We start from the raw sequence: 26,703 nt of genomic DNA, 5'->3' as shown, positions 1-26,703 counted from the left end.
GTTGACAGTTTGATTAGAAACCAAAAATAAAAATAGAAAAAGAAGTAAATGCAAAGGTAACAGGTGAAAAAGGAAATAGCGATTTATTAAATCAACCCAAGAATCATACATAACAGAGACAACAACAAACTCTAACTAATTCGCTCCGCAAGAATGTACAGAACCTCTTAAAGCAAGCTCTCAACTACCAAGCTAAACTGAGATTAATCTGTAAGCATGAATTTGGCAAGAACAAGTTGTGATCAACAAAAATCCAATTGATAAAACAAAATAGTTGGCCTGTTCTTAATGACTACTATCCTCAGACTACCAATTTGGCATCCTCCACTTCCTGATCTCTCGAGAGAGTATCGAAGTTCAAGCTTCTTGCAACCTCAAAAAAATGCGCAACGGCTTCCTCAGGTGTCCCCACAAGAACACCATGTCCTAAATTAAGAATGTGTCCCCTTTGACCTGCACGACTCACAACCCTGAAAAACAAATTCCACCAGTTGAACTATAAAAGTTTGAAAATCACTTCTAAATTTAATTTCAACAATAACAAAAAGTGCACCATTAATCAGACAACCCAGAATTATCTACATGAATTCACACTACTATCTCGGCCATCAGTTTATCACAGCCAGGCCAAACATCTTGAAAATCTCATCATACAAGTAATGCAAGCATGCTCCATTTTTTTAAAGTTGCGAAGCCACACAAATCGTAATTATGATTAAAAAAAAAAGAGTCCACCAATCATGTTGTCCCTGTTACACTAGTCATCTTGACGGCAACAATAAAATAGTCCACCAATCCATGCTAGCAGAGTCAGGTAAGTGGCATTCAGAATTTTTTGTTTATGCAAAATTTTTTTCAGAAAATATTTATCTACCCTGTGGGATGACAACTCCATCCCCCACCAATTGACATGACTATATATTGGCTATCCGCCTCTTATTTCTTGAATGAGTGGAGAGGTCAAATCTATATAACACTATGCAATAAACGACAACATGAAAAAGCCTGGGATGAGAACATACTAAAGGTCAAAGCTGGGTCAAAGTCAAGAGCAGTCCACAAGGAGTTACAGATTACATAAATTTGACAAGAAAGTTCTCCCGCAAACCTTTGAATTTCTTCTGTCAGAGCAGGAAGAGGAGAAAATAAGCAAGCAGGGTCGACATTGCCCTGTACACTGATCTCCCTACCCAATCGTTTCCTTCCATCTTCCATATCCACTGTCCAGTCAAGCCCAATTACATCAACGCCAGTCCCTTTAAGGCGCTCAAGAAGTCCACCGTTTCCGTTAATGTAAAGAACAAGTGGTGTTTGAGGACATTTATTCTTTACTTCACTTACAATCTGCAATTTTAGAAAACCAATGAATGGAAAGGACAAAGAAGCAATTGTGAGAAGTATAAAGCATTAGGAATACTGCAATTTTGTCAAGTATAAAGACGGATAAAAGTGTCGAATGTAATATATACAACACTATTTCAACAATATGAAAAGCAATATAGATAGGGGAAAATGATGTTCTTGGTCAATGATTCACTTTTCATATGTTATGCATTGGGCTCTAAAATATTCATAAACAGGGGAGGGGGGTGGCAGAAAAGCTCTGTTTCTAGTTAATTAGTGGATTAAAGTTATTGCTATCTAAAAAAAGGGTATTATAGAGTCGTGTAAAAAAATCTTGCAGCGCCCAGATTAACACAATTACTTCCATCCATAACTACAACAGTGAAACTAAAGCCATTCCAACTCACCTCTTCAATATAAGGCCTTGACCAGCGTTCCCACATATAAGGCGGTAGTTGTCCACCCCATGAGTCAAAAATTTGTATGCAATGAGCCCCAGACTCTACTTGGAAAATAATGTAGTCTGATATTGCCCGTGTCAGATGGGAAAGAAGAGACCTCAATACATGTGGGGCAGTGTGGCACATGGTTTTTATGGTTGTATATGTGCGCGTTGTACCCCCTTCCACTATATAAGTAGCTATCGTCCAAGGTGCTCCTACAAAACCTAAAACAGCAGCATGTCCACCAACCTACATAAATGAATAAATAAATAATTAAAGAGAAGCAAGACTAGTAAGAAATAGTACAAATTTGGATCATTTAAAACCACCTTTAAACAGAAAAATTGGAGTTCTTTAGAGACATGTTATGAATCTAGAAGTTACCTCCTGTCGTAATATCCTAAGGGATTCTCCAACAAAATCAAGTTTCTCCAAGTCAATAGGATGCAGAGCCTTCAGTCCCTCTTCAGAACGAATCGGTGACTGGATAACAGGACCCCTTATTTCTTCTATGTCAAATGGGACACCAAAGGCAGGTAGAGGGGTCAGTATGTCAGAGAAAATAATAACTCCATCAGGACGGAACGCTTCCCAAGGCTGCAAAGATATTTTAACAATGAGATCAGTTGTCTCTGATCTCTCTCTGAAGGATGGATACCTCTCTGCAAGCTTTCTATAAACAGCCATATACCTTCCAGCCTGGCGCATCATCCATGCTGGAGGCCGACTTACAGGATCTCCTCTTGCAGCCTTAACCAAGAGTGGATCTGGAAATATAAGTAAGATGTGATGGTTTTCCCCACATGTATAGTCAGCCTAAGCATGAACGCAACAGGTAAAGTAATCATGAATCCTCAGTCAGACATTGTAAGAACTGGGCTCGTTGTTTTACGATAAAGGCTTTTTTTTTTTTTTTCATTGGCACCGGGTGTCCAAGAACAAAAGTCCAAACTAACCCAAGGGGAAATAAAGCATTTGTTTGGGGCTCCTTGATAGCATAACAGATAATGGGGTCTGGACGCGAAGAGAAGCCAAGGTTCTGAGCATGAAATAATTTCCAAGTTCCATTCCAGCCACATCCTATGCCAATAAAACTTAAGAAATCTACACTGATGCAACGAATATTTATTAACCCCTCACAAAGTTTCAGAGATTCATAAAACTCCAAACACAACATAATGTGTAATTAAGACATGTAGCAGCTATAAAACAATGGAGTTTTTCAAACTGGACTTGGGTGAAAATAGGAGATTTACACACTCCAATAATATATTGACACGTCTATATTTCAAGAGGAAAATAGAACCACCCTCGTGCAAGTAGAGCCCATACAATTCTGAGACTCTCTCTCTCTCTCTCTCTCTCTCTCTCTCTCTCTCTCTCTCTCTCTCTCTCTCTCTCTCTCTCTCTCTCTCAAGCCGGCTGAAGCTCGCTTTCTCTCACCCCTCAGTCTCTCTCCCTGCAAGCCATCGCCCATCGCAACCGAGACTCTCATCATCACATCTGAAACTCTCTCACCCCTTAGTTGATATGCCAAAGCTCACTTTATCCATACGCTGATGTTTGCAGAAATAGAAAACTTGCATTTGGTCTATACGCTGATGTTTGATTTATACACTGATGTTAAGAACTCATTTGCTAGAAATATGCTAAAATCTTGTGTACTGTCAGGCATTCACTTATATATGAGATATTTTTTCCTTGCTTTTGCCATGCTTTTGCTGCTAAAAGAATTGCAGCAGAGAAATTTGAAGCCACATGACTAAACTCTAGCTATGCAGCTGAGTGCCAGAACTGAATTTGGCTAGGTCTCTGCTGAATAGCATTACTGAATGTCAATATCCTCATCTGTATAATGCTTTTTCCTCTAACATCTGACAAATTGGTGAGTCAATATTTAGTGTTGAATCTGATTGTATACAAGCTTTGTGAATCTGGTTGTGAATCTCGGGATGATATGGGGGATGGCTTGTGGGGAGAGAGATTGAGGGGTGAGAGAAAGTGAGCTTTGGCTGGCTTCAGGAGAGAGAGAGAGAGAGAGTAGAGCAGAGCAGACGTTCGGCATCGGGTAGAGAGAGAGAGAGAGAAGGGGGGGGGGGGTGAGCGATTGTATGGGCTTTACTTATGGGGCAGTTATATTTTTCTCCTCTTGAAATACAGACGTCTCAAAGTGCTATTGGAGTGTGTAAATCTCCTCAATTCACGACATCCGGCTCCTAGCCTCACTCAAAACAATAATACAATTCAATTTCCACTACAACTTTTTCTAACACTTCAATATGTAAAAAGCACAGATTTAATTTCCACACCAGCACTCGGTAACATTATTAAATAGCACTTCAGGATTGGGAAGTGGGGGATATTACTGAATTTTATAGTGTTATATGCACTGAATTTAAAGGATTGAGGGGAGGATAGGTTGCTCTGGATTCACTCAGGAAATAAGAACTTTTCAGTCAGATCCTTTTATAAGGTAATGTTCCCATTCTTCTATTGATTTCACTTGGAAGAGCATTTGGAGAAGCAAAGTACCTCTCAAGGTTGCTTTCTTTTGTTGGCTGGCCTCCTATGGGAAAATTCTGACTATTGACAGCTGAGAAAGCGCAGCATCATCATAATGGATTGGTGTTTTATGTGTAAAAGAAATGGAGAATCAGTGGACCACCTTTTTCTTCATTGTGATGTGGCTAATGCTTTATGGGATGAAATCTTTACTAGGCTTGATATTTCTTGGGTAATGCCTAGGAGGGTGGTAGATTTATTTTAATGTTGGAGAGGAATCAGGGGAAATCATCAAATCATGGCTGTTTGGAAGACGGTGTCATTATGCCTAACGTGGTGTACTTGGAATGAGAGGAATGGTTGCTGCTTTGATAATAGGGAACGTTCAATGGGAGGGTTTAGAGACTTTTTCTTCCATACTTTGTTATCTCAGGCTTCTGCCATGTATTGAATGGGACTAGCTTTAATGATTTTTATGCTGCTTTTCAGAGCAATTAGCTTGTAATTAGGTTTTTCTCTGGAATACTTCATGTGTACTTAGGCTTTGCCTAATTATGTGGATTAATAAATTCTTTCTTACTTATAAAAAAAAAAAAAAAAGGAAATAGAAGCCATTTTTAAATGCCCTCTCCTATTTTCCATCTCCCATTTCTCTTTCATGTTAATTTTCAAAGACATACATTTCTAGTGCTCTTTAATCCAGGAAATTATCAAATTGGTTTCTCTTGCCTATACCAAATACAAAAATGGCTAAGGATAATTCCATTTGTCGAAAATCATTTCTTAAATTATTCTAACTTTTGCCTGTCCTTTTCAATTTTTAAATTTCTATATGGCAGAATTTTGAAATTCCCAAGCACAAAAGTCCTCACACATAATATACATAGTTCTTTCTATATACTATAGTAAATAAAAGGGGGCGGGGGAAAGGATAACACAATTTTAACTTCCAAACAAGTAGTGAAAAGCATAGATTGATATTGTTTTTGAGAATTGTTACCGATTGAATTTCTATGCGTTAAATAATACCCATTGGCAACTATAATGCATGAACCGATTTCACCAAAAAAAAAAAAAAAAAAAACCCCCGTTCTCAGACAGAGACCCATGGTTTTAAGAACATATACGTATATGGAAAAGCGAACAAACCAGGAGAAGAAGAGCATGCTACACGGAACTTTTTAGTTGGGCATTTTCTTCTGGTAGAAAAGAGAGCTCCACTGGGAGAGCTAGAGGCTAACCCCAAGTGAACTAACAAGCTTGAAGATTTCCATCCCAGAGAACAGCAGACCATACTGCAAGTACACCGAAAAGAAACTTCAGAATTCCAAACGAGAAATAATTAGCAACAGAGAGAGAGAGAGAGAGAGAGAGAGAGAGAGAGAGAGATTACCTGGTTGGGGAAGAGAAGCCCATTTCTGAGAAACCTTCGGACGAGAGTGCGAGAGGTTTTCTTATCTCTCTGTCAGCACTGTGTCGTCAACTGCGTGTATTTATAGTGATCAGAATATGGAGGATAGATGGGAAGAAATCAATCAAGAACAGACACACACCCCCATCAAACGAGTGAAACCCATTTGGAAATCATTTATCCCCAAAAACGAATAAAACATTGAAACAAATTAAGATCGTAATTATGGTAGATTTGATCATTTTGATATTTATTAATAAATAAAAGAAAATCAGGTTGATGTTCTCTATGCGTTACCACATTTTGATCTCAGCTTTTTTAACATTAATCGAACGGGATTTTCTTTCGACTGTAGGCTTTAAAAGCTTTCCCAATCTCACTTCGTAAAATATAGATAAATGCTATACTATAACTATAATTAAATTTTGTAAAAATAAATCTATAATTTCATATAATATGTTAGATCTATTTTATAATTAAATTAATTTTATAATTATCGCATCAATTTACATCAATTTACTAGTTTATTTTTTTAAAATCTTTTCAAAACTAAAGTATTTCTCATATTTAAATATCTCTTAAAGGATGTGAGAATTACATGTTTTTTAATAATTTAGATTATAAATTGTTGTATATTCCTTGAATTAATTTATTTGCAGATATGTTTATTGAAGCTATGAAATAATAACATATGCTTCTTACATATTTAATGAAGTTGGGACAAACTTTTGAACTAAATTGGAAATTTGGAGGATGTTTCTTAGGAAAAAATAAAAAATAAACTTGGATCATTTATACTGATAATTTGGACCCTATACTTTATGCTAATTTTGAGTCCAACAAACGAAAGTATATTTTTTGTGAAATGGGTTGATGAAGTTGAATAGAATTGGATCTACGCAGAGAGAGTTTCAACCATTCTTCATTCTTGGACTTTAGGCAAATGTCGGAACCTTAAAACTTTGAACAATTCCCAAAAAAAAAAAAATAATAATAATAATAATGCAAACTTGCAGTCCATAATATAGTAGAATACGATACATATTCTTGTACAGTTAATAAAGTCCATTCTCTAATTTCTCTGCATTGCCATCCTGATTATCTGTTGTGCAAATGAAACCGAGTCCAGAACCAAAATATTATATACCAGACTGCATCGGTATCAGTTTCAGGTATTGACCATCATGCACTCACATTCTCATCCAAACCTGCATAGGATTGAGATGCGAATTCTACTGGAACAATGGTAAATATGGCTCAAGAATATACTGAAAGAAATGGGGAATTACTTTATCCCATTCATATAAATAAACAACTAGCCTAATAAACTCTCACTTGAACTGCCAAGACTCAGGATTTTTCTGTCTCCTTTTTTTTTTTTTTTTTTTTGGCAACGCTATTCTAGAAATACGTTTAATGTCCCTAGATGACTTTCTAGAAAGACACCTCGGGTTGGTTGCCGAGCTCCGTGACATTACTACCACACCTACTATCAGCCCTTGCCCACAAGTGAGAGAATGGATTGAAGCAAGGAGTTCATTGGCCGTGCATAGTGAAGGGGAGGGGAGGAGGGGGATTCTCCGGTTTCTACCTCTTTGATGACCCATGGCTCCAGTGTGTCACTTGGTTAGCATTAATAGTTGTACTAAAGGTAAGACGTCGTCTGGAAACTGCTCACAACTCAATTACCAGTTTTCTCCCATCAGATGACAGTACAGTTTGTTTCAGATCAGAACAATAATCTTCAACCGCCAAGTACCCACAAGAGGATGTAGCTCATTCAGTTGGCTTTTCAGAATTAGCTCCATCTTTTGCGACTGCAGGGTGTACTGGCATGGTAAGATATAACCATCATGGAGTGATGTTGACAACAATCCAGTCTCTAGACTCTTTCAACACAGAATCAAAGGATCTAAACGAGACCAGGAATCAGTTAAAGGATGAAAATGAACCGCATTCTTCAAGTCACGTATGACTATTCTTGTCACTCTAGTTTCCTCAAGTTAGGTGCTTCAAGCTGACGTATGAGCATGTAAAGCAAACTTCTCGTTGGTTGTACTCATAACAACGGTAGGAATATAAAGCCATTCAGACACTAGGAGTAAACTAAGCATTCAGAAAACATTCTTTCTATTTTCTAAATTAGTCATTTGACTAATTTGCATAGCACAACTATACACTTCTAACAAGATTTAATTAGTTTCATCGCAATTAGTAAATAGAAATTAAGCAATCTTTGCACCTTTCAATAAAATGTGCAACAAAAGTGAGCATCCATCTGCGAGAGTTTAAGATTTGATGAACACAAAGCACAAATCAACAGAATAAGAAGGTTTTGTTACCTGAACAACTCACCTATTACAAGAACATAGAAGTTCTGAAAGCATACTGGCTATATATGGTAAATCTCAATATGAAATAAGTATTCGTCCGAATCCCCTTGAGCACCCTACATAAGTATAGTCATATTCAGGAACCTTTCCATTGGTTCAGTGGTTCATATGGTGAAAACAAAAACAGTTTGAACTACATGTATACTACTCAATATACTTGACAAACCGAAGCTTAGAACCGTTTTTTCTATATTATTTATGTCATGACAGAGTTTTGTAGTTTAGCAAATTTCTCTCGCAAATTTATCTAAAAAATGATAGTGTTTATTTAATTTTATCAAGTTATCTAGTCTCAAGCAATAAAATGTGAGCATCTTTCTGATAAGTAAAATTCATATAAGAAATGAGATCATAAGTACAGCATTTAAATAATTAAGCAAAATCGTGTCGCAACAATAATATGATGCATCAATGGAAATAATGACATAGTTCAAGTAAAAAACAAAAAATTATTAGGTTTGAGCTCAATTAATGAATAGACAGCTTAAAATTAGACATTAATTAACAAATTTAGAAGGGAAAAAAAAGATCAAAATAGTCTACCTCATCATACACAGCATGGAAATTTACCTGAATATTTGAATTCCGATTAGTAAGAAGGTGTTCACCATCTCTTGGAAAACAAAATCAGGATTTAACGCAGATAACTTGAGAATTATACTAGAGAACTCAACTCAAGTTGTATTATGATTACAACTTACAATACACTTATATTTCATTTGTGGTACTGGTAGCAGGAATTCTCAGGAATATCATATAAAAGGAGTTATTTTATGAAGCAAATTGCAGAATCAACTAAGATGAACAATCTAAGTTCCTTTACTGTTGTCAAGAAAACTGAATGCTAGAAAAGGCCTTCGTGCGCGGAAAGGCCGCCGGCTGCTTAAACCAAAATTTAAATGAGACTTTGTTCTTTCTTTGCATGTGTTTCCCACTTTATCGTACAGAATGGTATAGTTCGAGCTGCTTACATTTCTGAAGTAACAGAAATTGCTGCCATCATATTTGTACACTTGTTGTGTACTGCCCAATCCTCCGACAACCAATTTGTTCTTTACAGCAATATAGCCCTGCCCATTCTGCACATTTTCGAGAGAGCTATTTGATAACTCAAAGCCAACAGCCTCAGACTTCTTCTCATTAAATCCCAATGTGATATTTGCAAGAGAAAAAGAAGTTCCATTTCCTTGATCTAAGTAGTTGGAGTACATATAGAGGGTAAATTTTTTGTGCGACTCCGATGAGTAAACAGAAGAAGATGGCGTCTTTGCATTGACACTGTCGTTGAAATGGGTGGTTTGATTCACAAGCTGCAAATTCCCATCGTTCCCCATCACCATTGAATTACTGTAACGTAGGTTTTGAATCCAGTTGGTTGTGAAAGTCCCATGGGAAGACTTGACCCATCCACTTGATGATATGGACCTGCTTACACTAGTAACAAACGTTCCATTTAAACCCTTAAAATCAGATTCCAAGGAAAAAGCAAGAGGCAAGCTATTGTGCTTTAAAAGCTCCCCCGTTACTTTTGTGCTCTTGCTGTCCAACCAAAGATGAAAATTTGCATCAATGTACCAAACATTCAAGGCATTTGATACACTAAATCCGAACTCATGGACCTCTCCATCCAATATCTTCCCTAAAAATGGCGTGATTTCAATATTATAAGATGGGAGATTGAACGATCCAATGCCAGTAATGGGTCTCCACAAGAGAGGATTGACCCCTCCGGTATAAATCACAGTAAAAGGCCAAATTGCACCAACAACCTCACCATCAAGACTAACCACAACCTCCCTAAAAGGTCCATTTCCGGGCGTACCAGTAAGATTATTGGCCTCAATGTACTCATTCGGAGGATTGGAATACCAAAATTCATCATTTTCATGAAATGAAACATAGACCTCCAACACAGCCCTATAAGAATTTCGAGGAATGTTGAATTTCTTCAACGCAATATCCGTGGAATTCTCAATTTCAAACCACAGCCCATCATTCAACAGCAGGTCTCGCGAAAAGGGCAAGATCAAATCGGCCGGGGAATGATACTTGGACCCAGAGCTATCTGAGTTCGACCCGTGACTACTGAACTTCTTTTCAGCAGGATAAAAACGAATGGTTATATTCACATGGTACACCCCAGTATAAGTATTATCAACCAGATTACCAAGATAAACAGCAAGTGTTTGATTCTTCATAAGCAACGAATAATACCGGGTAATGTCCTTCTCAACACTCCAAACAATCCCGGTAGCCCTCGGCTCTGCCGTGCAGCTACGAAGAAGCTCGACCCCACCGAGCCAAACGCCGAAGATGCGGTCGAATTGCCGGCCTTTACAGGTTGCATTCCATTCAAGTACAATCTTGGAGAATTTTTCAGATGGGCACTCTGAGGGAGGGGCATAGTTTGCAAGAACCGGGGGTTTGCCGTAAGTGTAACCAAAATCATGTTGGAGGAGGAGGTAAGAGCAAGGCTTGGATTTGGGGAGTTCGATGGGCTTGGTTACTTCAAAGAAGCGAGTCGGAGGGGTATCCTTGATGGGTGTGCTGTGGGAGAGAAACCCTGCTCTGAGGAGACTGGCTTTGTGAAGATTGGCAGTGGAGAAGAAAGGTTGGTGGAGGAGGAGGAGGAGAAAGAGGATGAGAGGAAGAGGGGAAAGAGAGGAGAAAGCCATGGGTGGTAGTTGTGTCGGACTGTCGGTTTTGCTTTATATTTTCCGTGGGTAAATAAATGTGGCTTTTTCTAATCTTTTACCTGGGGTGTCTTCAGTCTCCTCTTCTGTATATGGAGTTAAAAAACAATGCCTTTTGAGGAGGAAGAAACAATGCTCTGATTTGGGGAACAAATCGACAGATTATTTAGGCCAGAGGGGTAACAACTTTCCCTTCCTCTCTTTTCGAATTGGATAGAATCTCTTACGGTACCAAACAAGCTTGACTTGGAAGTGAATCTTTGGTATATCCTTATATAGCCAATGGGTATTGTCAAAAGTCTGGCGTGGTATGGAAGGGAAAAAAGGTAAATAAATAAAATAAATAAAATAATATAGAAATAGAAAACACAAAAGACAGACAGATAGATGTTGAATAACTGGTGTATTTCGAGGTACAATTATAGGCATCCTATATATATACATGCGTGTATAAGTTGTCTGAATAATGTTTTCGACGTTACTTTTCCTTGTAAATGGCGTCACCCAAAATACTTCCATATCAAGATTTTTCTTATGATATGATGGTTATGTGTGAGCTTGGCAGCAATCCTATTTAATCACACCATATGTCATAAAATTATTTTCATCACTCCCTGAATAACCTCACAACAATATAAGAATCTATGCAACAATAAAAATCGAACTACCGTCAGCCCATGTTGTTCTCGAAATCAAAACTTTTCATTTTTATAAATAATAAGATATTTCATTGATATAAAGATAGGTATAGCTCAAATACACTAGAGATATACATAAGCATATACCTTTTTAAGAACTAAAAATCGTTACAAGGAAATTATGGAAGTTAAAACCATTTAGATCTAACGCAATAGCCCATAAAAACAAAGTCTTTAAAAAAAAAACTCTTAAATTCTTCTAAAAAACGTTCATGATTCTCAAAAAGTCTCTCGTTACATTCACTCCATATACACCAAAGAATACAAATATGGGCCATTTTCCAAACAACTGCAACCTGTGGTGTCCCAGTAATACATCTCCAACATGTCAGAAGATCAACCACCCGGCCTGGCATCACCCATGCTATTCCCATCTTGCTGAAAAAATAATTCCATATATCTTTAGCAAACTCACAATGTAAAAGTAGATGATCCGCCGTTTCCCCACTCTTTTGACACAAACAACACCAATCCGTTATTACAAGGCATCGTCTTCTCAAAAATATCATTATTCAATATATTACCTGAAACTGCTGTCCAGACAAAAAATACAACCTTTGTGGGTGCTTTAGTCCTCCAAATGTTCTTCTAAGGGAAAGAATGTCCTTGTTGCCCGGTAGATAAGTCATAAAATGAGCATACTGTAAATTTTTCTTCCCTGGAGGGTCTCCAAATCATCACATCTTCAGTTGTGGCAGCAACAGGAATGTTATACAGCAAGTTAAAAAAATCCACCAGAATATTCACTTCCCAATTATGTGCATCCCGATTAAGGCTAATATTCCACTCTTGTGAACCTTGGATAATTACCCTCAAATCAGCCACCATTGCGTCTGGATCCCTTGCAATACTGAAAATAGCAGGATAGATATCCATCAACACTGTGTCACTCACCCAGGTATCCTTCCAAAAGCGAAACATTCTTCCATTCCCCAGGCACAACCGAGTATTACTAGCAAAATAATCCCATCTTTTCCAAATGAACTTCCACAACCCCACTCCATATGACCCCCTTCCCTCTTTTGAACACCAACCCCTCCAATTTCACAACCATATTTCAAGTCTATCACCCCTCTCCATATTTTGAAATCAAAACCTATGATATTCATTCCGGCGTAATTAAATCATCGGCAAAGGATGAATTTTTTTTTTTTTTAAATGCTTTTAATTTTTACAACTCAAATGAGGGGAGGAAGGGCAGAATTGAATAGAAGTAAGAAAAATTCTCACTTTCCTAGAGCAAATAAATATCATGAATTGAAAAAAAAATTGCTTATACTATTTACAAATCAATTAATTAAGGGTTTCGATTCAGAACTGATATTTGACCAGAATCCCCATTCAACAGGAAAACCTCCAAGGGGACATAAGGAGGGGTCCTAGATGATCCAGGAGAGATCCTAGATGATCCAAATCTGTAAGTTGGTTGCAGTATTTTAGCACCTTTAACACATTGAATAATTCGAAGCCGAGGTCCAGTTCTCATCTGCCAGATCTGCAGCAAGTTCACACGAGAGAAAATATACTCAGGAACTGATCTGAAAATTCTCATAAAACACTGTATTGATGGTGAACTGTGAAAATTCTCATAAAACACTGTATTGATGGTGAACTGCTTGAGTTGGAAGGGCTCAATAGAGGCATCTTGTTTCTCAATTTAGGATTAAGATAATTTGGAAAAACCATTCCCAGACAGCTTAAATGTCACAAAATTTCCAACCATCATTGACTTGTAATCTCCAAGACCACCACAGCCATGGTTTTTAAATAGCAAATAAAGGAATTGTCCATTTGTAACTGTGTGAATATGCTTCATGGAATTTTATCTTTATCTCTTCCCTCAAGACATACTGACTTATCTTGACCAATAGGCAAGTTCTTACAGCTAGAATTGCAAGATACCTCCATCAATAAGCAACATTGAATAGCTGAAATATAGCAAACGCATACTTCCATGAGAGGAAAGAGGAAAAGGAATGTACCTCAATAATTCCTTTTCGAGGTGCATGAATCGCCAAGCACAGACAGTAATCGCTCTTCACAGGTTCATAATAACTGGAACTTGGTGCTGTAGTATCTCTATTGACTAGCATCTCCATGAACAGGCAGCAAGCATCACGATATCCCTGAAAATCAATTTAAATCCACTGTTTGGGAGAACAGATTGCACCAGAAATAACATTACGAGTTAGGAATGCCAAGGGAGAACCTTCCATAACCGCACCACAACAAGTGCCTGTGTGTCTAAGAGTAATATGCGACCAAGTGAATCTGTAATTGCGGCCAATGTACCGCTAGGTGATAGGGTCAGCTTCTCACCCTTCCTAGGATGATCTTTCAAACACGTCAAAGGAGAAGCTGCAAATCACATTGCCAATCAATGAGGCAAGAGAATTTTGTAGACAGTTAAAAACAAGTGACTTATCAGGAAAAAAGAAAAGAAATGAGTAAACGCTAGATACAGTCCTAGAAGCCCCACGCACTCCCTTTGAAAAAAGGTGGGGTCTACCATTAAAAAAATGACTCTTTTCCTGTGGGTCCTAAATTTATCCACTTTTTTCAAAGAAAGTGCGTGGGGCTTGCACACCCTAGGACTGCAAATATCATTTCTCAAAAAACAAATTGTAGACACTAGGAAACAAGTGGTACTTTACAGGAAACATACTGGCAATTCAATGACAATTACATTCACAATGAACTGGTGATAGATTATATCATAAAATTTTCACCTAAAAATTTGAATAAATGAACAAGAATGGATGCAATGCACCATGTCCATGTTGTCCAGTTAGCACCATAAGAGCATCCTCACGGAGAAAACCTTTCCATTATTATTGTTATTTTAACCATAAGAGCATCTTCAAGCATATTGGGACATTTTTATAAAAACCCAAAAGACCACTACAAGTACGCCCACTAAAGTATGCAGCCAACCCAATGCTCTAATTAGCATATTGGGACCCTCCCTCCCTCAAGCCACTCCAAGTAGGCCCACTAAAATATGTAGCTAGTGCAGTGCTCTATTTAGCATATTGGCACCCTCTCTCCCTGCCTTACAGTCATTGTTAACCTTGTTGTGTTTTATTTTTCCCTTCTTACCCATTCTTAACACTATGTCTTGCATGTACTAGCATGTGTACTATATGCACACAAATATATGAGCACGTCTATATATATATATATTTTTTTTACAAGTAATAAGTTATTCTATTGATATAAAGATAGGCATAGCCTAGGTACATTGGAAGTATACATGATATGAGCACATCTATATATCCATAGATGCATGTGTACATGCACAATTATGTATTTTCAAACTGCAAAATAATGCGAAATAAATTATTATATGTTTCATCAACAGCTTCCTTCGATTACTTTATTTTAGTATAAAGCAACTATCATAACAATAACCATTTTTTTATCGGTAAATAATAATTTTATTGATGATAGTATATAGGCATAGTCACAATAACAAAATTAGAAATGAAATCAATAATTCTACCTCGAGCGAATGGTTGAGGCTTCACATCTAATTTTCTTGGTGAAGTTTGTTCACTCCGCCAAATCAATTTAGAAAATGAAGCTATTGTCGAAAATGTTGCGGGCATGACTTTTGATAAAATTGCTCCCACTAGAGAACTGCTTTTGTCTTCAGAAAGTCTTTTATAGGTTGAGAACTTAGTCAACAAAATATACATAGGAAATAACAATAAAACAAGCAAACATCGTATAGCAAGAAATCCCATCACTACCTGAATGCTGAAATCACAGCATCCTCTCCAATGGTGACTGCACAGTAATAGCGTTGACTTGACTGCCCAACAATAAAACCAGCTGAATTCAAATACCAGAATAACTTCAGAAGTATTGCTGCGCCAGAAAGGTCGCAACACAACATGAAAGTATCATAATATGTCTTAGAAACCAACAAACATAATATTGTTTTTTATACGTCCCAACATATAAAATAATCTTGGTTAGCTAAACAGTATCTTAACCCATCAAACAGCTTCTAAAGAAAGAAACTGTACCTGGAGTTCCATCAATGGTGGGGGCATTGTGCCAGTGATGGCAGCATCAGCACAACTACCATACTTGCTAACATTCCATAACTGGTAAGGTAATCTCCCATAAGGAGTTTCTGGGGCCTCTAAATCTCCTTTTTTTGGTTTCCGATCCCAAAACTGAGTATGCGTTTCTTGAAACCATCGGTGCAGTATACTCTAGATGTCAAGAAAGTTATGATTCATAATTAATTAGGATCCATAGAGGAAAGAATCCAATGACTCTGAGAGTATAACAAGGATATTTAGGAGACAACCGAGAACTTTCACAGTAATCACTAAATATGAGCTTATTATTTTCTCCTAGAAATCCACCAAAACCAAGAAATAACTCATTTAATTCATGTTAATTACAATAAAAGTTTCCTAATTAATGAGGGAGCACATAATAGTTTATGTTCAAAGATACAAACGCTTTGAAAATCTTTCTAGCTTGGCAAAAAATAGTATAGTCTACCTGAACATCCGAACCATCACAACGAGCAACTACACCAGGCAGAACAACACAAACCTCCTCTGAGGATGCGTCTTGGGTCAAATCTCTCTTTGTTCCTCGAACTCTTATCTTCAGAATTCTTCCAGGATATATCAGCTGCACGTAGACAAATTAATTATGAGTTTCCAGTTTAAGCTCAAGTATGTCGAACTCAACGAGTCCGTAGACTCCAAAAAAGGAAAAAAAGTCCGTAGAACACTGATGATCAATGACATGCACAAAAATAAGATTCACATAAGAAATTTGACAAATTTGCTTTACAAACATTCTCACTAAATTCAATATTTCCCCATAATCATTGATAAGTGCAGAAGGAGATGCCGTTGGAGCCAGAGTAATTTGGAACAAATAGATATTTTTCCGGATAGGTTGCGAAGAAAGTAGAATTGAATAAACCCACAAATTATCTATCATCCCAATGAATGTCCAGCTCCGTCTCGCCAACGAAAGAACTTAATGTAAATAGGACAAAAAGAAAAGAAACAATCAAAAACCAAAGATGAGCTAATTCATTCACCTGTTTGTGAATCAAATGGCCACCCAGAGAGTAAATCAGCAAATAACCGCAAGAGGTCCCGGCCACAACCACCCTAATTTCGTCGAACACTAACCACTCAATGGCGGTGATGTGCTCCGCCTCGATGGGGGAGAGATCGGGTAAGATCTTCGTCCGGTGACCATCGGAATCGGTCCATCCGAGGACGAGGATGAGGAACCTGTTGGCGAGCGCGAGGGCGTGGGTGTCGAGCGCGCAGAGAAGGTTCGGGTCGTCCACAAGCCACCCTTCCTTTCCAGCCCCGACCTCGCTCAGCTCCTCGCACGCGATGCATCCCAGCTCCGTCGTTTGGCTCCGCTTCGCCATTGATTAGATCGGAGCCGTTGTTCGCATGTTGCAGAAGAAACCACTGAGCGAAGGAAGAAACAGAAGTTTTATAGCCATCGAAACGCACCGTTTTGAAGTGTTGTAACCCCTCTCTTTCTGTGACCATACGACACCGTTTCTTCGGGTCCTATAAATATAAAGAAGACGAAGAGAAGACCGTCCCTTCCTTCACAAGTCCATTTTCTTAAAAAATGCAGACTCCTCAAAACCTCTCATTATCTAAAACCCTGAACCCATCTTTTCCTCTTTTCCTTCTACGTTGCCCATCTGTCAGACCCACCTTTGCAAACCCTCTCCGCATCAATACCCCCCGAAATCCCCCCATCGTTCGCTGCTTGGCCGGCCGGAGCAAGAAGAAGAAGCCCGCTGGGTCGCCTCCCGGCCGAATTGAGGGCAACGCGGAGTTCCGGCGGGCTGTGAAGGAAGGCGCGCGGCAGAAGAGCAAAAAGCTCGCAGAGTCTCGCTTCTACCGCCTCCACAAGAACCCCAAGAACAGCAACCACGCCGATAACTTCACCGAGGACGAACTTCAGGAGATCGGCCTTGGCTACGACCGGATGGTTCGTTTCATGGAAAAAGACGACCCTAGACTGCGCCACCCCTATGACTGGTACAAGTATGGTGAGTTTGGTCCCTACTCCTGGCGCGGTGTTGTCGTCGGGGACCCAATTCGCGGGCGCTTCTCGGACGAGCGAGTGACCTTAATCAGCGAAGTGAGGGACCAGGAAGAGTGGGAGAAGATAGAGCTATTCGAGATGGCTTCGGATTATGGGAAAAGATTGAACGAAATGGATGAGAGTAAAGGGTGTAAGCATTTCTGGGTGTTTGTGAGGCACCCCAGGTGGAGGATAAACGAACTGCCTTGGCAGCAATGGACTTTGGTGTCTGAGGTCGTGGTGGAAGGTGGGAAAGGGAGGTTGGATAAGTGGAGTCTGATGGGTAGGTTCGGGAATAAGGCGAGGGCATTGATAACCCAATGCGCGGCGTGGATGAGGCCGGATATCATATATGTGAAGAGGCCGGTTTATCAGTGCAGGTTTGAGCCCCAGGAGGAGTTTTTTAAGGGGCTGGTACCACTGCTGGATCCGAGCACGGAGAGGGAGTTTTTGTTCGAGGTGAGGAATGAGGATGGGAGTGTGGAGCTGTGTACCTATTTCGGTGGGTTGTGTAAGATTGTAAGGTCGAATCCGAAGGCGTTTGTGGATGATGTGGTGAAGGCTTATGAAAGGTTGAGTGACGAGAGGAAGTCCGAGTGTTTGGCATTTTTGTTGAACAATCATCCAACGCGATTGTTGCATCCGTATACCAAGGAGTGGAAGGCAAAATTGGAGGAGATGGAGTTGGGATGTGATGCCCCGGATGATGATGAGGACTCCGGTGGTGGTAATGCTGGTGAGACTGAGATAGTGGATTGGATTGAGGATGAGGACAATGATGATGATAAATTAGAGGAAGAGGAAGAGGAAGAGGAAGAGGAGGACGAAGAGGACGATGAAGAGGAAGATAATGTAGTCATGGACATGGAGGACGAAGAATTTGGAGATGACAAACCAGGTAGCGAAGAAGATGATTTGAGGGGAGAAGAGGATAAGAATGATTTGAGGGGAGAAGAGGATAAGAAGTTCTGGGAGGAATTTCGAAATGCATCGAGCAGCGCCGATGCAATGGAGAAGTTGGCCAAACGGAGTGTGGAAGTGTCTACCGAGTTCTACAAGCAGCAGTTGAGGACAATGGAAGAAGCACAGCAAAAGGGAGAAGGTGCAAACGTTGTTGGGCAGAAAGGGGAAGAGAAAGTTGCAGAAGATGACGGGGATGAAACAGCTTTGAGGGGCAAATGGCCAAAAGTGAGTCCACAAGAATGGAAGTATGCGGGGGTTGGTCGATGGAGGAGAAGGATCAGGAAGACTAAGATTCCTCCGGAGCTATTTTTGCGAGCAGCAGTAAGACCTTTCACTTACAGAAATCTTGTGAAGGAGATTGTTTTGGTGAGGCATGGAATTGTGGATGGCGATTTTGTTCCCAAGGTGTGATGCATTTGATGTAAAAGCCATTGATGAGTGGTTTTCAAAATGGTTTAAAGACTGAATTGAGTAGCAACTTTTGAGTACTTGAACAAACCATGTCATACATGAATCATTGAAAAGGTATATTGTCTTGGTGCCTGTAAAAGGATTTGTGCAATGTTAAGACATTTTCCACTGTAAGTTCTTTTTAGAGAGAGAAAGAGTATTACGGCGAGATTCAAGGGCATTCTCATTGGTTTAGTCAAATTCATCTTCAAATTTAAATAATATTAACACTTCTTTGCCTTTGCATATTCTATCAAAATTCAATCTCAACATTGGATTAACCATTCATTCTCTATATAATAATAAAATATTATTAAATTAATAATTTTTTATTGAATTTATTTTATTACATTTTGCAGTTTTACCAATTAAATGTTAATAATAACTATATTCTAATTAAATTAATATTAAAAAAGTTTTATTCAATGTTCATAATAATTATATTCTAATTAAATTAATATTACAAAGAAATTTGTTAAATATTAATAATAATTATATTCTAAATTTTAATTATATTCTAATTAATTTAATTTATTTGTTTAGAATGAGAAATTATTATTTTAATATTTAATAAATGAATAGTAATTATCTATCTTTAACTAAACATTGTAACTGAAGTCTAAATTAGTTTAGAAATGCTCAACCCAATGTGGGGTTTATTTGACACATACCATTCAAATTTTGGCCAACCTCCAATAAGGATGCTCTATAAGAGATTCACAGGGAAATTGCAAGATTGGTACTATTTGGCAAGAGTAATACTGGAAGGGGATGCACAACATGTGGTGAAAGCAATTCAAGACTGTAATGACACTGGGAACAGCGCAGGAGTAGTTATTAGAGACATCAAGCAGTTACTGACAAAGCAGCAAAGCTGGTCTTTTAACTTTACCCCTAGAACCTGTAATTTTGCAGCTCATAATCTAGCTAAGGATGCTTTAAAACTCTCTGAGGAGAGCATTTGTATGGAGAATTATCCTTCATGTACTCATCCTTCGTGATCATTAATGAAACCAGATGGTTTTCTTCAAAAAAAAAAAAAATAAGGATGCTCTAATAGTGATGCCATCAAGAAAGGATATACATACACAGGCGCAGAGACCAAAATAAATAGAAGCTTATTTTGGTGTATGAAAGCAAACAAAACATGGTTATTTCCTTCCAATTGTTGAGCCCAGAATATACTGCTCCACTAATATATTATATATCTGAAGTGGGCTCCAAGGGTCAGTGAATAACTAAGTCCTCGATGCTTTCTTCTTTATTTAACCTGCAGTTAAAAAGCATATATGATGAAACCACAAAATGCATCTCTTGTATGGGGTTCGACCTGGGAAAAATAAAATTGCTTTAATGCATTAGGCCAGTTATCAAACTATCCAGTTCGGTCTAGATTCTCCTGGACAAACCATTTACTGATCGAAAAATCAGAATACAAAATGGGTCAGCCCTAGATTTCACACAGAGAGAGAGATAAAGAGGATCGATGTGGGGGGGGGGGGGGGGGGGGGGGGGGAACTGTTATTCTACTTAATTATACAAGCATCAGCATATAAGTGTCTAGGAAATGTGTGGGGAAAACAAAGAGTTAAAAGTCAAGATCGTGGCTACTCGGTCCAATATTTACTGCCAACGAGAAACTGATGATAAGCCTTCAGAAGGCACTGGCCACTAATTTCCTCACGCAACAAAGTACTCCTCAGGGACATAAAATTTCAAACCAACGGCCTGCAACAGCAAAGAAAAATTTGAGAATAAACATTATTCAACCTGGGGTATTTATGGGCATTTTATCAACCTTATATCTAATGCTGACTGAGATCCAAGCCACAGCATATTGGCAAACCGATTGTTTACTAGCCTTGCTGATATCCAAACACTAAATATTTTTCATATAGATAGGGTATATCAAAGAAAGCATTGGTTCCGTAAATTAATTATTATTCATAGCAAAGGAAATAGAATTTCCCTGCTCTGAAATTAAGGAAGCTACCATGAAACTACAGCAAATCTCCAGTCTGAAATCCATATGAAAAACTTGTTTTTAAAATGAACCGCATGGGTGATAGGACTAGTATTGTTGAGAATGGTAGCGCGTAAGTTTCATTAATCTGCAACAAACATTACGCAACTTGCAAGTGCGAAGAAAAATTCGGATCTGAAAACACTAAACACACAATATCCCATAAGAAATTAGAATATAAAAACAATACAAAGATTAATCGAAAACATGTTTTTACCTGTGCAAATTTAATATCAGCATCACTGTGATCATTTGGTCTCCCAGCTGCATCACCAACGTAAAAGGATCTACAACACAGATCCCTTTTAAACATTACGAAAACAGGCATCCAGCTATATTCAACAGAAAAATGAAGAAGGTAGTTCGGAGAATTTGTTCATGTTGAGAATACTAGAAACCAAATCCAGGCAAATAAATAGAGGGAAGGAACAAATAACTGATCCATATCAATGGAAATGCCAGAGTTGAACTGCTTCTCCATAATATGCCACATTCCTGGTTTGGGTTTACGAAATGCATCAGCTGCTTGAACAGAAGATTCACCTAACCCACAAGCTATAAAGACCTGCACAAAAAGCATTGCAAGTCAACTTGCTTATTTTCTGGATATTTTTCACATTAGCCTAATCAAATCAATATTCCACTAGGAACTTTAACAAGCAATAGATTAGAGCCCTCACTGAAGTGCCATTATATTAATCTATATTATATATCTATATATATTAGAATCTTCAAATATATATTATATAAATCACTGAACTTTCACATTATATATATAGAGGATTCTAATGGATGAATCTTCAAACGTGACATGTGCCGCAACAAACAAGTCCAAGGCCAAAGATTAATAAAGAACCTGTTGCCAAAACAATTAAATTTTAAAAACACATCCATCAATGACATGATCCAGAAACTCAATCCCTATGAACGAACAATTACATGAAAAGCTATGCATGCTTGAGTGGAAATCATATAGCCTTTACTTGATCTTGTATTTCAAGCTTACCAGTTCTTGAAATATTGTTCTTTAATCAAGCTCTTAACATTAGTCCGTAAAAAAATACAAGAGTCACAAGCCAGATAGCAAAGACCATCTGACTGGAAACATGTCTATATGTATTTTTCAGCCACATAATGAAAGCTTCACACTTAAAAGACTTTAGGATTTAATAAAGCATAGCATGAGAAAAAAAATAGCAGCAACAGGCATGCAGAGAAGAAAAAACCTAACATTTATGAAGTGCCAGTTTATTGAAATTCAAATGTCAAGACAGGACAAACAGATAACCTTAATAAGTTAAAATCTGATTTCAAAGCAAGATTATTTGATTGCCAACTTTTCATAAAAAAATCACTTGAATTGTGAGCTAACAAAAAAAGCAACTGAATTATCTTTTTTTCCAGGCACCAAATGCAGCGATTATCAAATAAGAACATACTTAACATCTCCCAAGAATGACAATAGAGTTTCAATGAAAGATAATTTCACAGTTGTTACACAAATGGGCTTGGTTTACTGACCCAAAGATAAAAGCAAAACTGTCATCCTGAATACCTGCATTGGTACCTTCACTTGCTTGATAAAATTGTTGAGGCGTCCAATTTTTGAGTCCACAGCAACCTGTCTCTTTTTCTTCCAGCGCTCAATATTTGATTCATTAGTGAAGATTACCTGATGGTAATATTCTTGATGATTACAAAGGAAGACTAAGAACCCACAGAATTGAACAAAGTAAAGGTTAGTGTAAAAAGTGTAAGAATCGTACTACATTTGAATAAAAAGGGTAAATTGTACCAACAGGTTTCAGGAAATGCTACCATGACTACTTGTCATATAACCAATCTGATTAGTGACAATTACTTGTGGCCACTTTTTATGGGAATTTGATCCAAGAAAAACAAAATTTCTTGGTTTTAATAGGAGTTAGAATCATGATATTAAATTACCCTCAATATATTTTAACTAGGTTTAATTAAAAAACGAAACAAACCAGTTTGTAGCCATCATTGTACAAGCACTGTAGCTTATCAGGAACTGAAGGATACATAAGGGACCAAGCATCTGCACCTACTCTGAAAGCAGAAGAGCATATTAGGGTTTTTTTTTTAATCATAAAATTCAGGTACCAGTTGACTCTAGGTGAGATGAGTCAAGTGTGTGACAAATTTCTACTAAAATTTTCAGAACAAACCCATCCAAAGAATACTTTTATGAAACCTGGAAAAATGCTATTCAATAAAAAAGCCTCAAACATTATATACTGCTATACCTCTTCACAGATGTTTTGGCAAGAGTTCCATCAAAATCAAATGCCGCTATTTTGTTTGAATTCTGAAGACCATCATCCTGCAGAAAGTAAAATGCTTTATATAAGAAGCTAAAAGCGCTGCTTTTGTGCTGAATCATAATATTTGATAAGCTATAGATCAAAACCATACAAATACATGTGTGCAAGACCTAAAACTTGCATGTGCAACATAGTGAATTTTTTCACAATGATTTCTGGGTAAGTAAATTTTTAAGGAATCAAACTGCCAATTACAGCAGTAAAAGAAATGTACGTCAGAAACAGTAAAAAGTAGAGGAACCAGCTTGCTTTGACCAATCTCTGAGCTGAACTATTCACAACAGAACTTGAAAAGGAAAAAAAAATATAAATTCCACGCTTCATTTGTTTGTTGTAGTAATAGGACTTTGCTTTAATCTGATGCAGATCCTTGATCATTAATATATTGAATAAAAATTCAAAAACTCTGTACTCTTTCTGGTAACAACAAAGCAACTTACATTGACAAATTAAAAATATAAACTCACCTGTTCAAGATATATGATTGTGTTGAATGCCTTCCATTTTGGTGGAAGTTTAGCATCCTAAATAGAAATAATAATAAATAAATGAATAAACAATAACATCAACTAAACATTACAAAGCTTAGTAGGTGGTATAAGTATGCAAGAAAAAGGGTTGTTGTGATGATACAACATATATGTGTGTATATTAATGCATATACATGCATTCGTATTTATAAATATCTTACTACCTCAATCAATACCTTCTCTGACAACCAAGATGTTCCAAAGTCATTAAATTATAAACCAGAGAAAAGAACAATGGAATTTGACCATACTTTGTACATGTTCTTAACACTGGAAACTGAGAAGGCTATATCTAAATTAGCTTCCCCATCAAATGTAGATAACTGCAAGCAATAGTGACAAAAATTAATATTAACAAATTAACCGCTAGATAATGAGAAGGTAATCAAAAAATATTGAAAAACACCGTTCAGGAACAACATATGATAATAAAGGCTCAAATAGACAATCAATGTCAGGTTGGCACGAGTCTCAAAGCCTCAAGAAGCTAAAAGCTTAAGATAAGAAGTAAAATATCAAACGACAACAACCCATGCTTTAGGAATCACACATCAAAGATATAACCTTCAAATTTTGAAAAAGAGCTTCCTTGGAAGCACAGCTTTCAGCACGAAAATGAGTTTGGTAACTGTAGTTGCAAGTTGCAACCATCTGACGCTAGGGTCCATTAACAACATTCTTATTAGTACAGCTGATCTGTCTATATATTGTAAATAACATAAGCTTATAGTTCTGTCAACAATGAGATGTATTTACCCAATCAATGAAACCAATTAATAATCATCCACTTAAAAAGATAATTTTGCTACCTTGGCTTTCTTTGCATCCCTTTCTTTTAGTTCATTTTCTTCATCATCATCGTCATCTCCTTTATGAACCTGTTAATGAAACAACAAAAACTAATGCCAAGGCACTAGCTAAATACAGTGATGATAGCAGACTTAAGGCTTTTACTCTATATAATCTTAACCCCTTAATATAATGACAGATTTACACAACTCATCCAGGAAAGTGACAGACACACGAAGTATGAAGCGACAGGTGGAAAACAAAAGGGAACAAAAAAAACACAGAGCCATGGCAGATGTTACTAAAAGACCAGGTCACTCCTAATCAACCAAACATGAAGCATACGTTACAGAGGGATTTTAAACAAATGAAATGCAAATTCACTAATACTCCAAATTTCCAATTGCTTCTGGTAGTAATTCATTTAGTTTTGATAATACCTAAAAGAAAGAGAAAGCGAAAGGAGGCTAATAGTCCATGGAAAGTGAGAAAGTATGCAAATTGAACACATCTATTGCATGGGCCAAAATCAGCAGCGTATAAGAGCTCCATGCCATACGATGAAGCAAATTTTCACGTCTTCTATATAATCTGTTTTCCTAGCACATTTACGAACTATATCAAAAGAATCAACTCATACCTCTCCATTACCCATGGAGTCATCACATCTAACCAACGACTTCTTCAGCGCTTCCTGATCACTAATCTGTAAACACAAACATAAAAGCAAACATTTAATAGAAGAAAATTCATAGAAACCAAGCACCATACAAAGCAAAACTCTAAACCCCGAACCCTAATTCCGAAAACCCAACCAAACCTGCAAAGCCTCGAACCCCTTAATCGCCTCGGCCGAGCAGACTGTGGCCGCTCCAACCGGAAAGCAATCCAAGTGGTGCCATTTGGTCATGTCAAATCCTCGCGCGTCCCGGCTCACTATCCCCACCCTCAGAGCCTTCTTAACGATCGCTTTCGCGCACTTCTTGCACGAGGACCGGTCCGACTTCGCGTACTCGGCGACAATATGGGAAGGAGGAGGAGGACGAGGCGGCATTGGCGGTTTTTTAAAGGTGAAGAAAGAAAAAGGTTTCGGGTTTTGGAAGCGGAAGCGAGAGAAACGTTTCTGACAGATCAGAGGAGAATCGGGGTTTTCGGGGAGGTTCAGCGGGTGGGGTAAGAAGCATAGTCTGGAGACTCTTACTGTTAGCATAAAGTGAGGAAGATTGAGAGACAGAGAGAGAGAGTGAGAGAGGCGCGCGCGCGCACACGCAGTGGCACACAAAACGGGGTGGGGGTGGGGGAGCGTTTTGCAAAGGCTTTCCTACTTTTGCCGCCATTGCATCGAGTGGTTAAAGGAAAAAAAATTGAGGGGAAAATAAATAATGTTTTAGATTATTACAGTTATAAAGAAATTTTATAAAAATAAGATTGAATAATATTTTAAATACCGTACTGGTTGATGTTGTTGGTATATTTTGTACTGACTATTGATCTGGTATAGATATTATATTTATTTTGTATTGTCTCAAATATCAGTCGGTACAAACTGTACCGGTCAATATTTCGACTTGTACATGTCTATTTTGGCCCGTACTGATCGGTATTCTAACTTTTAAATTTTTTTTAAACTACAAGTTCATTTTTTAACCCCCAATTCAGATCAGATTATTTATAATTTATAATATATAGATTATTATTTTATAATATAATTTATATATTTATATATATAATTTATTCATATATTGACTATTCTGAAACGGTACACGAAATGGTATCGGTACCGAAATATTTCGTTCCAGTGCCTTGACCGGTATGGTTTCTGGTACAGTATTCAAAACTTTGGTTACAAATGTAGAGCCATGGATTTTCTACATTTTTTTCCTATTAAATAGTGTAAATTTCTTTTTTAAACTTATTTAAACATTTTTCAAAATAAAAAAAAAATCATAAAATTATAAAAAATATTTTCCTAATTATTAAGTAAATAAAATTTTAAAAAAAAATTATAAAAATTTGA

At 37.6% G+C, this 26,703-nt stretch overlaps 5 protein-coding genes across 12 annotated transcripts; 1 reads left to right on the top strand and 4 right to left on the bottom strand.

Annotated features, from left to right (window-relative positions):
- Nucleotides 1–62: 62 nt before the first annotated feature.
- On the bottom strand, nucleotides 63–5,882 carry LOC122281321 (uroporphyrinogen decarboxylase 1, chloroplastic). Of its 2 annotated transcripts, none has more exons than XM_043092709.1 (6): nucleotides 5,683–5,842; nucleotides 5,439–5,584; nucleotides 2,172–2,554; nucleotides 1,752–2,036; nucleotides 1,109–1,344; nucleotides 63–470 (listed from the first exon to the last, which is right to left on the bottom strand). In XM_043092709.1, exons 1-6 carry the CDS (start codon nucleotides 5,703–5,705, stop codon nucleotides 302–304), a joined length of 1,242 nt encoding a protein of 413 aa, XP_042948643.1. In that variant the 5' UTR covers nucleotides 5,706–5,842; the 3' UTR covers nucleotides 63–301. The 2 variants fall into 2 exon arrangements, with proteins under 2 accessions (XP_042948643.1, XP_042948644.1); XM_043092710.1 differs by having other exon boundaries at nucleotides 240–470; nucleotides 1,023–1,344; nucleotides 5,683–5,882.
- Nucleotides 5,758–11,013, bottom strand: LOC122281318 (peptide-N4-(N-acetyl-beta-glucosaminyl)asparagine amidase A). Of its 6 annotated transcripts, none has more exons than XM_043092705.1 (3): nucleotides 9,065–11,013; nucleotides 8,056–8,149; nucleotides 5,758–5,772 (listed from the first exon to the last, which is right to left on the bottom strand). In XM_043092705.1, the coding sequence occupies exons 1-2, from the start codon at nucleotides 10,766–10,768 to the stop codon at nucleotides 8,093–8,095; spliced, it is 1,761 nt and encodes a 586-aa protein (XP_042948639.1). In that variant the 5' UTR covers nucleotides 10,769–11,013; the 3' UTR covers nucleotides 5,758–5,772; nucleotides 8,056–8,092. The 6 variants fall into 6 exon arrangements, with proteins under 6 accessions (XP_042948639.1, XP_042948636.1, XP_042948638.1 ...); XM_043092702.1 differs by lacking the exon at nucleotides 5,758–5,772 and adding an exon at nucleotides 6,676–7,717; XM_043092704.1 differs by lacking the exon at nucleotides 5,758–5,772 and adding an exon at nucleotides 6,676–7,529.
- A 1,706-nt stretch (nucleotides 11,014–12,719) lies between these two features.
- Nucleotides 12,720–17,004, bottom strand: LOC122281320 (rab3 GTPase-activating protein non-catalytic subunit). Its single transcript, XM_043092708.1, has 8 exons — nucleotides 16,562–17,004; nucleotides 16,006–16,140; nucleotides 15,516–15,707; nucleotides 15,237–15,298; nucleotides 14,987–15,144; nucleotides 13,694–13,842; nucleotides 13,467–13,610; nucleotides 12,720–12,979 (listed from the first exon to the last, which is right to left on the bottom strand). The coding sequence occupies exons 1-8, from the start codon at nucleotides 16,904–16,906 to the stop codon at nucleotides 12,782–12,784; spliced, it is 1,383 nt and encodes a 460-aa protein (XP_042948642.1). The 5' UTR covers nucleotides 16,907–17,004; the 3' UTR covers nucleotides 12,720–12,781.
- Nucleotides 17,005–17,073: 69 nt separating this feature from the next.
- LOC122281319 lies at nucleotides 17,074–19,131 on the top strand. The gene has a single exon (XM_043092706.1). The coding sequence runs from the start codon at nucleotides 17,119–17,121 to the stop codon at nucleotides 18,955–18,957; it is 1,839 nt and encodes a 612-aa protein (XP_042948640.1). The 5' UTR covers nucleotides 17,074–17,118; the 3' UTR covers nucleotides 18,958–19,131.
- A 1,196-nt stretch (nucleotides 19,132–20,327) lies between these two features.
- On the bottom strand, nucleotides 20,328–25,995 carry LOC122282540 (polynucleotide 3'-phosphatase ZDP). 2 transcript variants are annotated; one of them, XM_043094473.1, is made up of 11 exons: nucleotides 25,507–25,995; nucleotides 25,327–25,392; nucleotides 24,707–24,775; nucleotides 24,149–24,220; nucleotides 23,835–23,891; nucleotides 23,290–23,366; nucleotides 23,011–23,092; nucleotides 22,575–22,691; nucleotides 21,457–21,584; nucleotides 21,237–21,306; nucleotides 20,328–20,724 (listed from the first exon to the last, which is right to left on the bottom strand). In XM_043094473.1, exons 1-11 carry the CDS (start codon nucleotides 25,894–25,896, stop codon nucleotides 20,677–20,679), a joined length of 1,176 nt encoding a protein of 391 aa, XP_042950407.1. In that variant the 5' UTR covers nucleotides 25,897–25,995; the 3' UTR covers nucleotides 20,328–20,676. The 2 variants fall into 2 exon arrangements, with proteins under 2 accessions (XP_042950407.1, XP_042950408.1); XM_043094474.1 differs by lacking the exon at nucleotides 24,149–24,220.
- Between the last annotated feature and the right edge of the window lie 708 nt (nucleotides 25,996–26,703).

Source organism: Carya illinoinensis, chromosome 11 (genome assembly GCF_018687715.1).
Source record: "Carya illinoinensis cultivar Pawnee chromosome 11, C.illinoinensisPawnee_v1, whole genome shotgun sequence".
Lineage (NCBI taxonomy): Eukaryota > Viridiplantae > Streptophyta > Magnoliopsida > Fagales > Juglandaceae > Carya > Carya illinoinensis.
The sequence above is the reverse complement of the archived record's forward strand: the minus strand, read 5'-3'. Positions and strand labels throughout refer to the sequence as shown.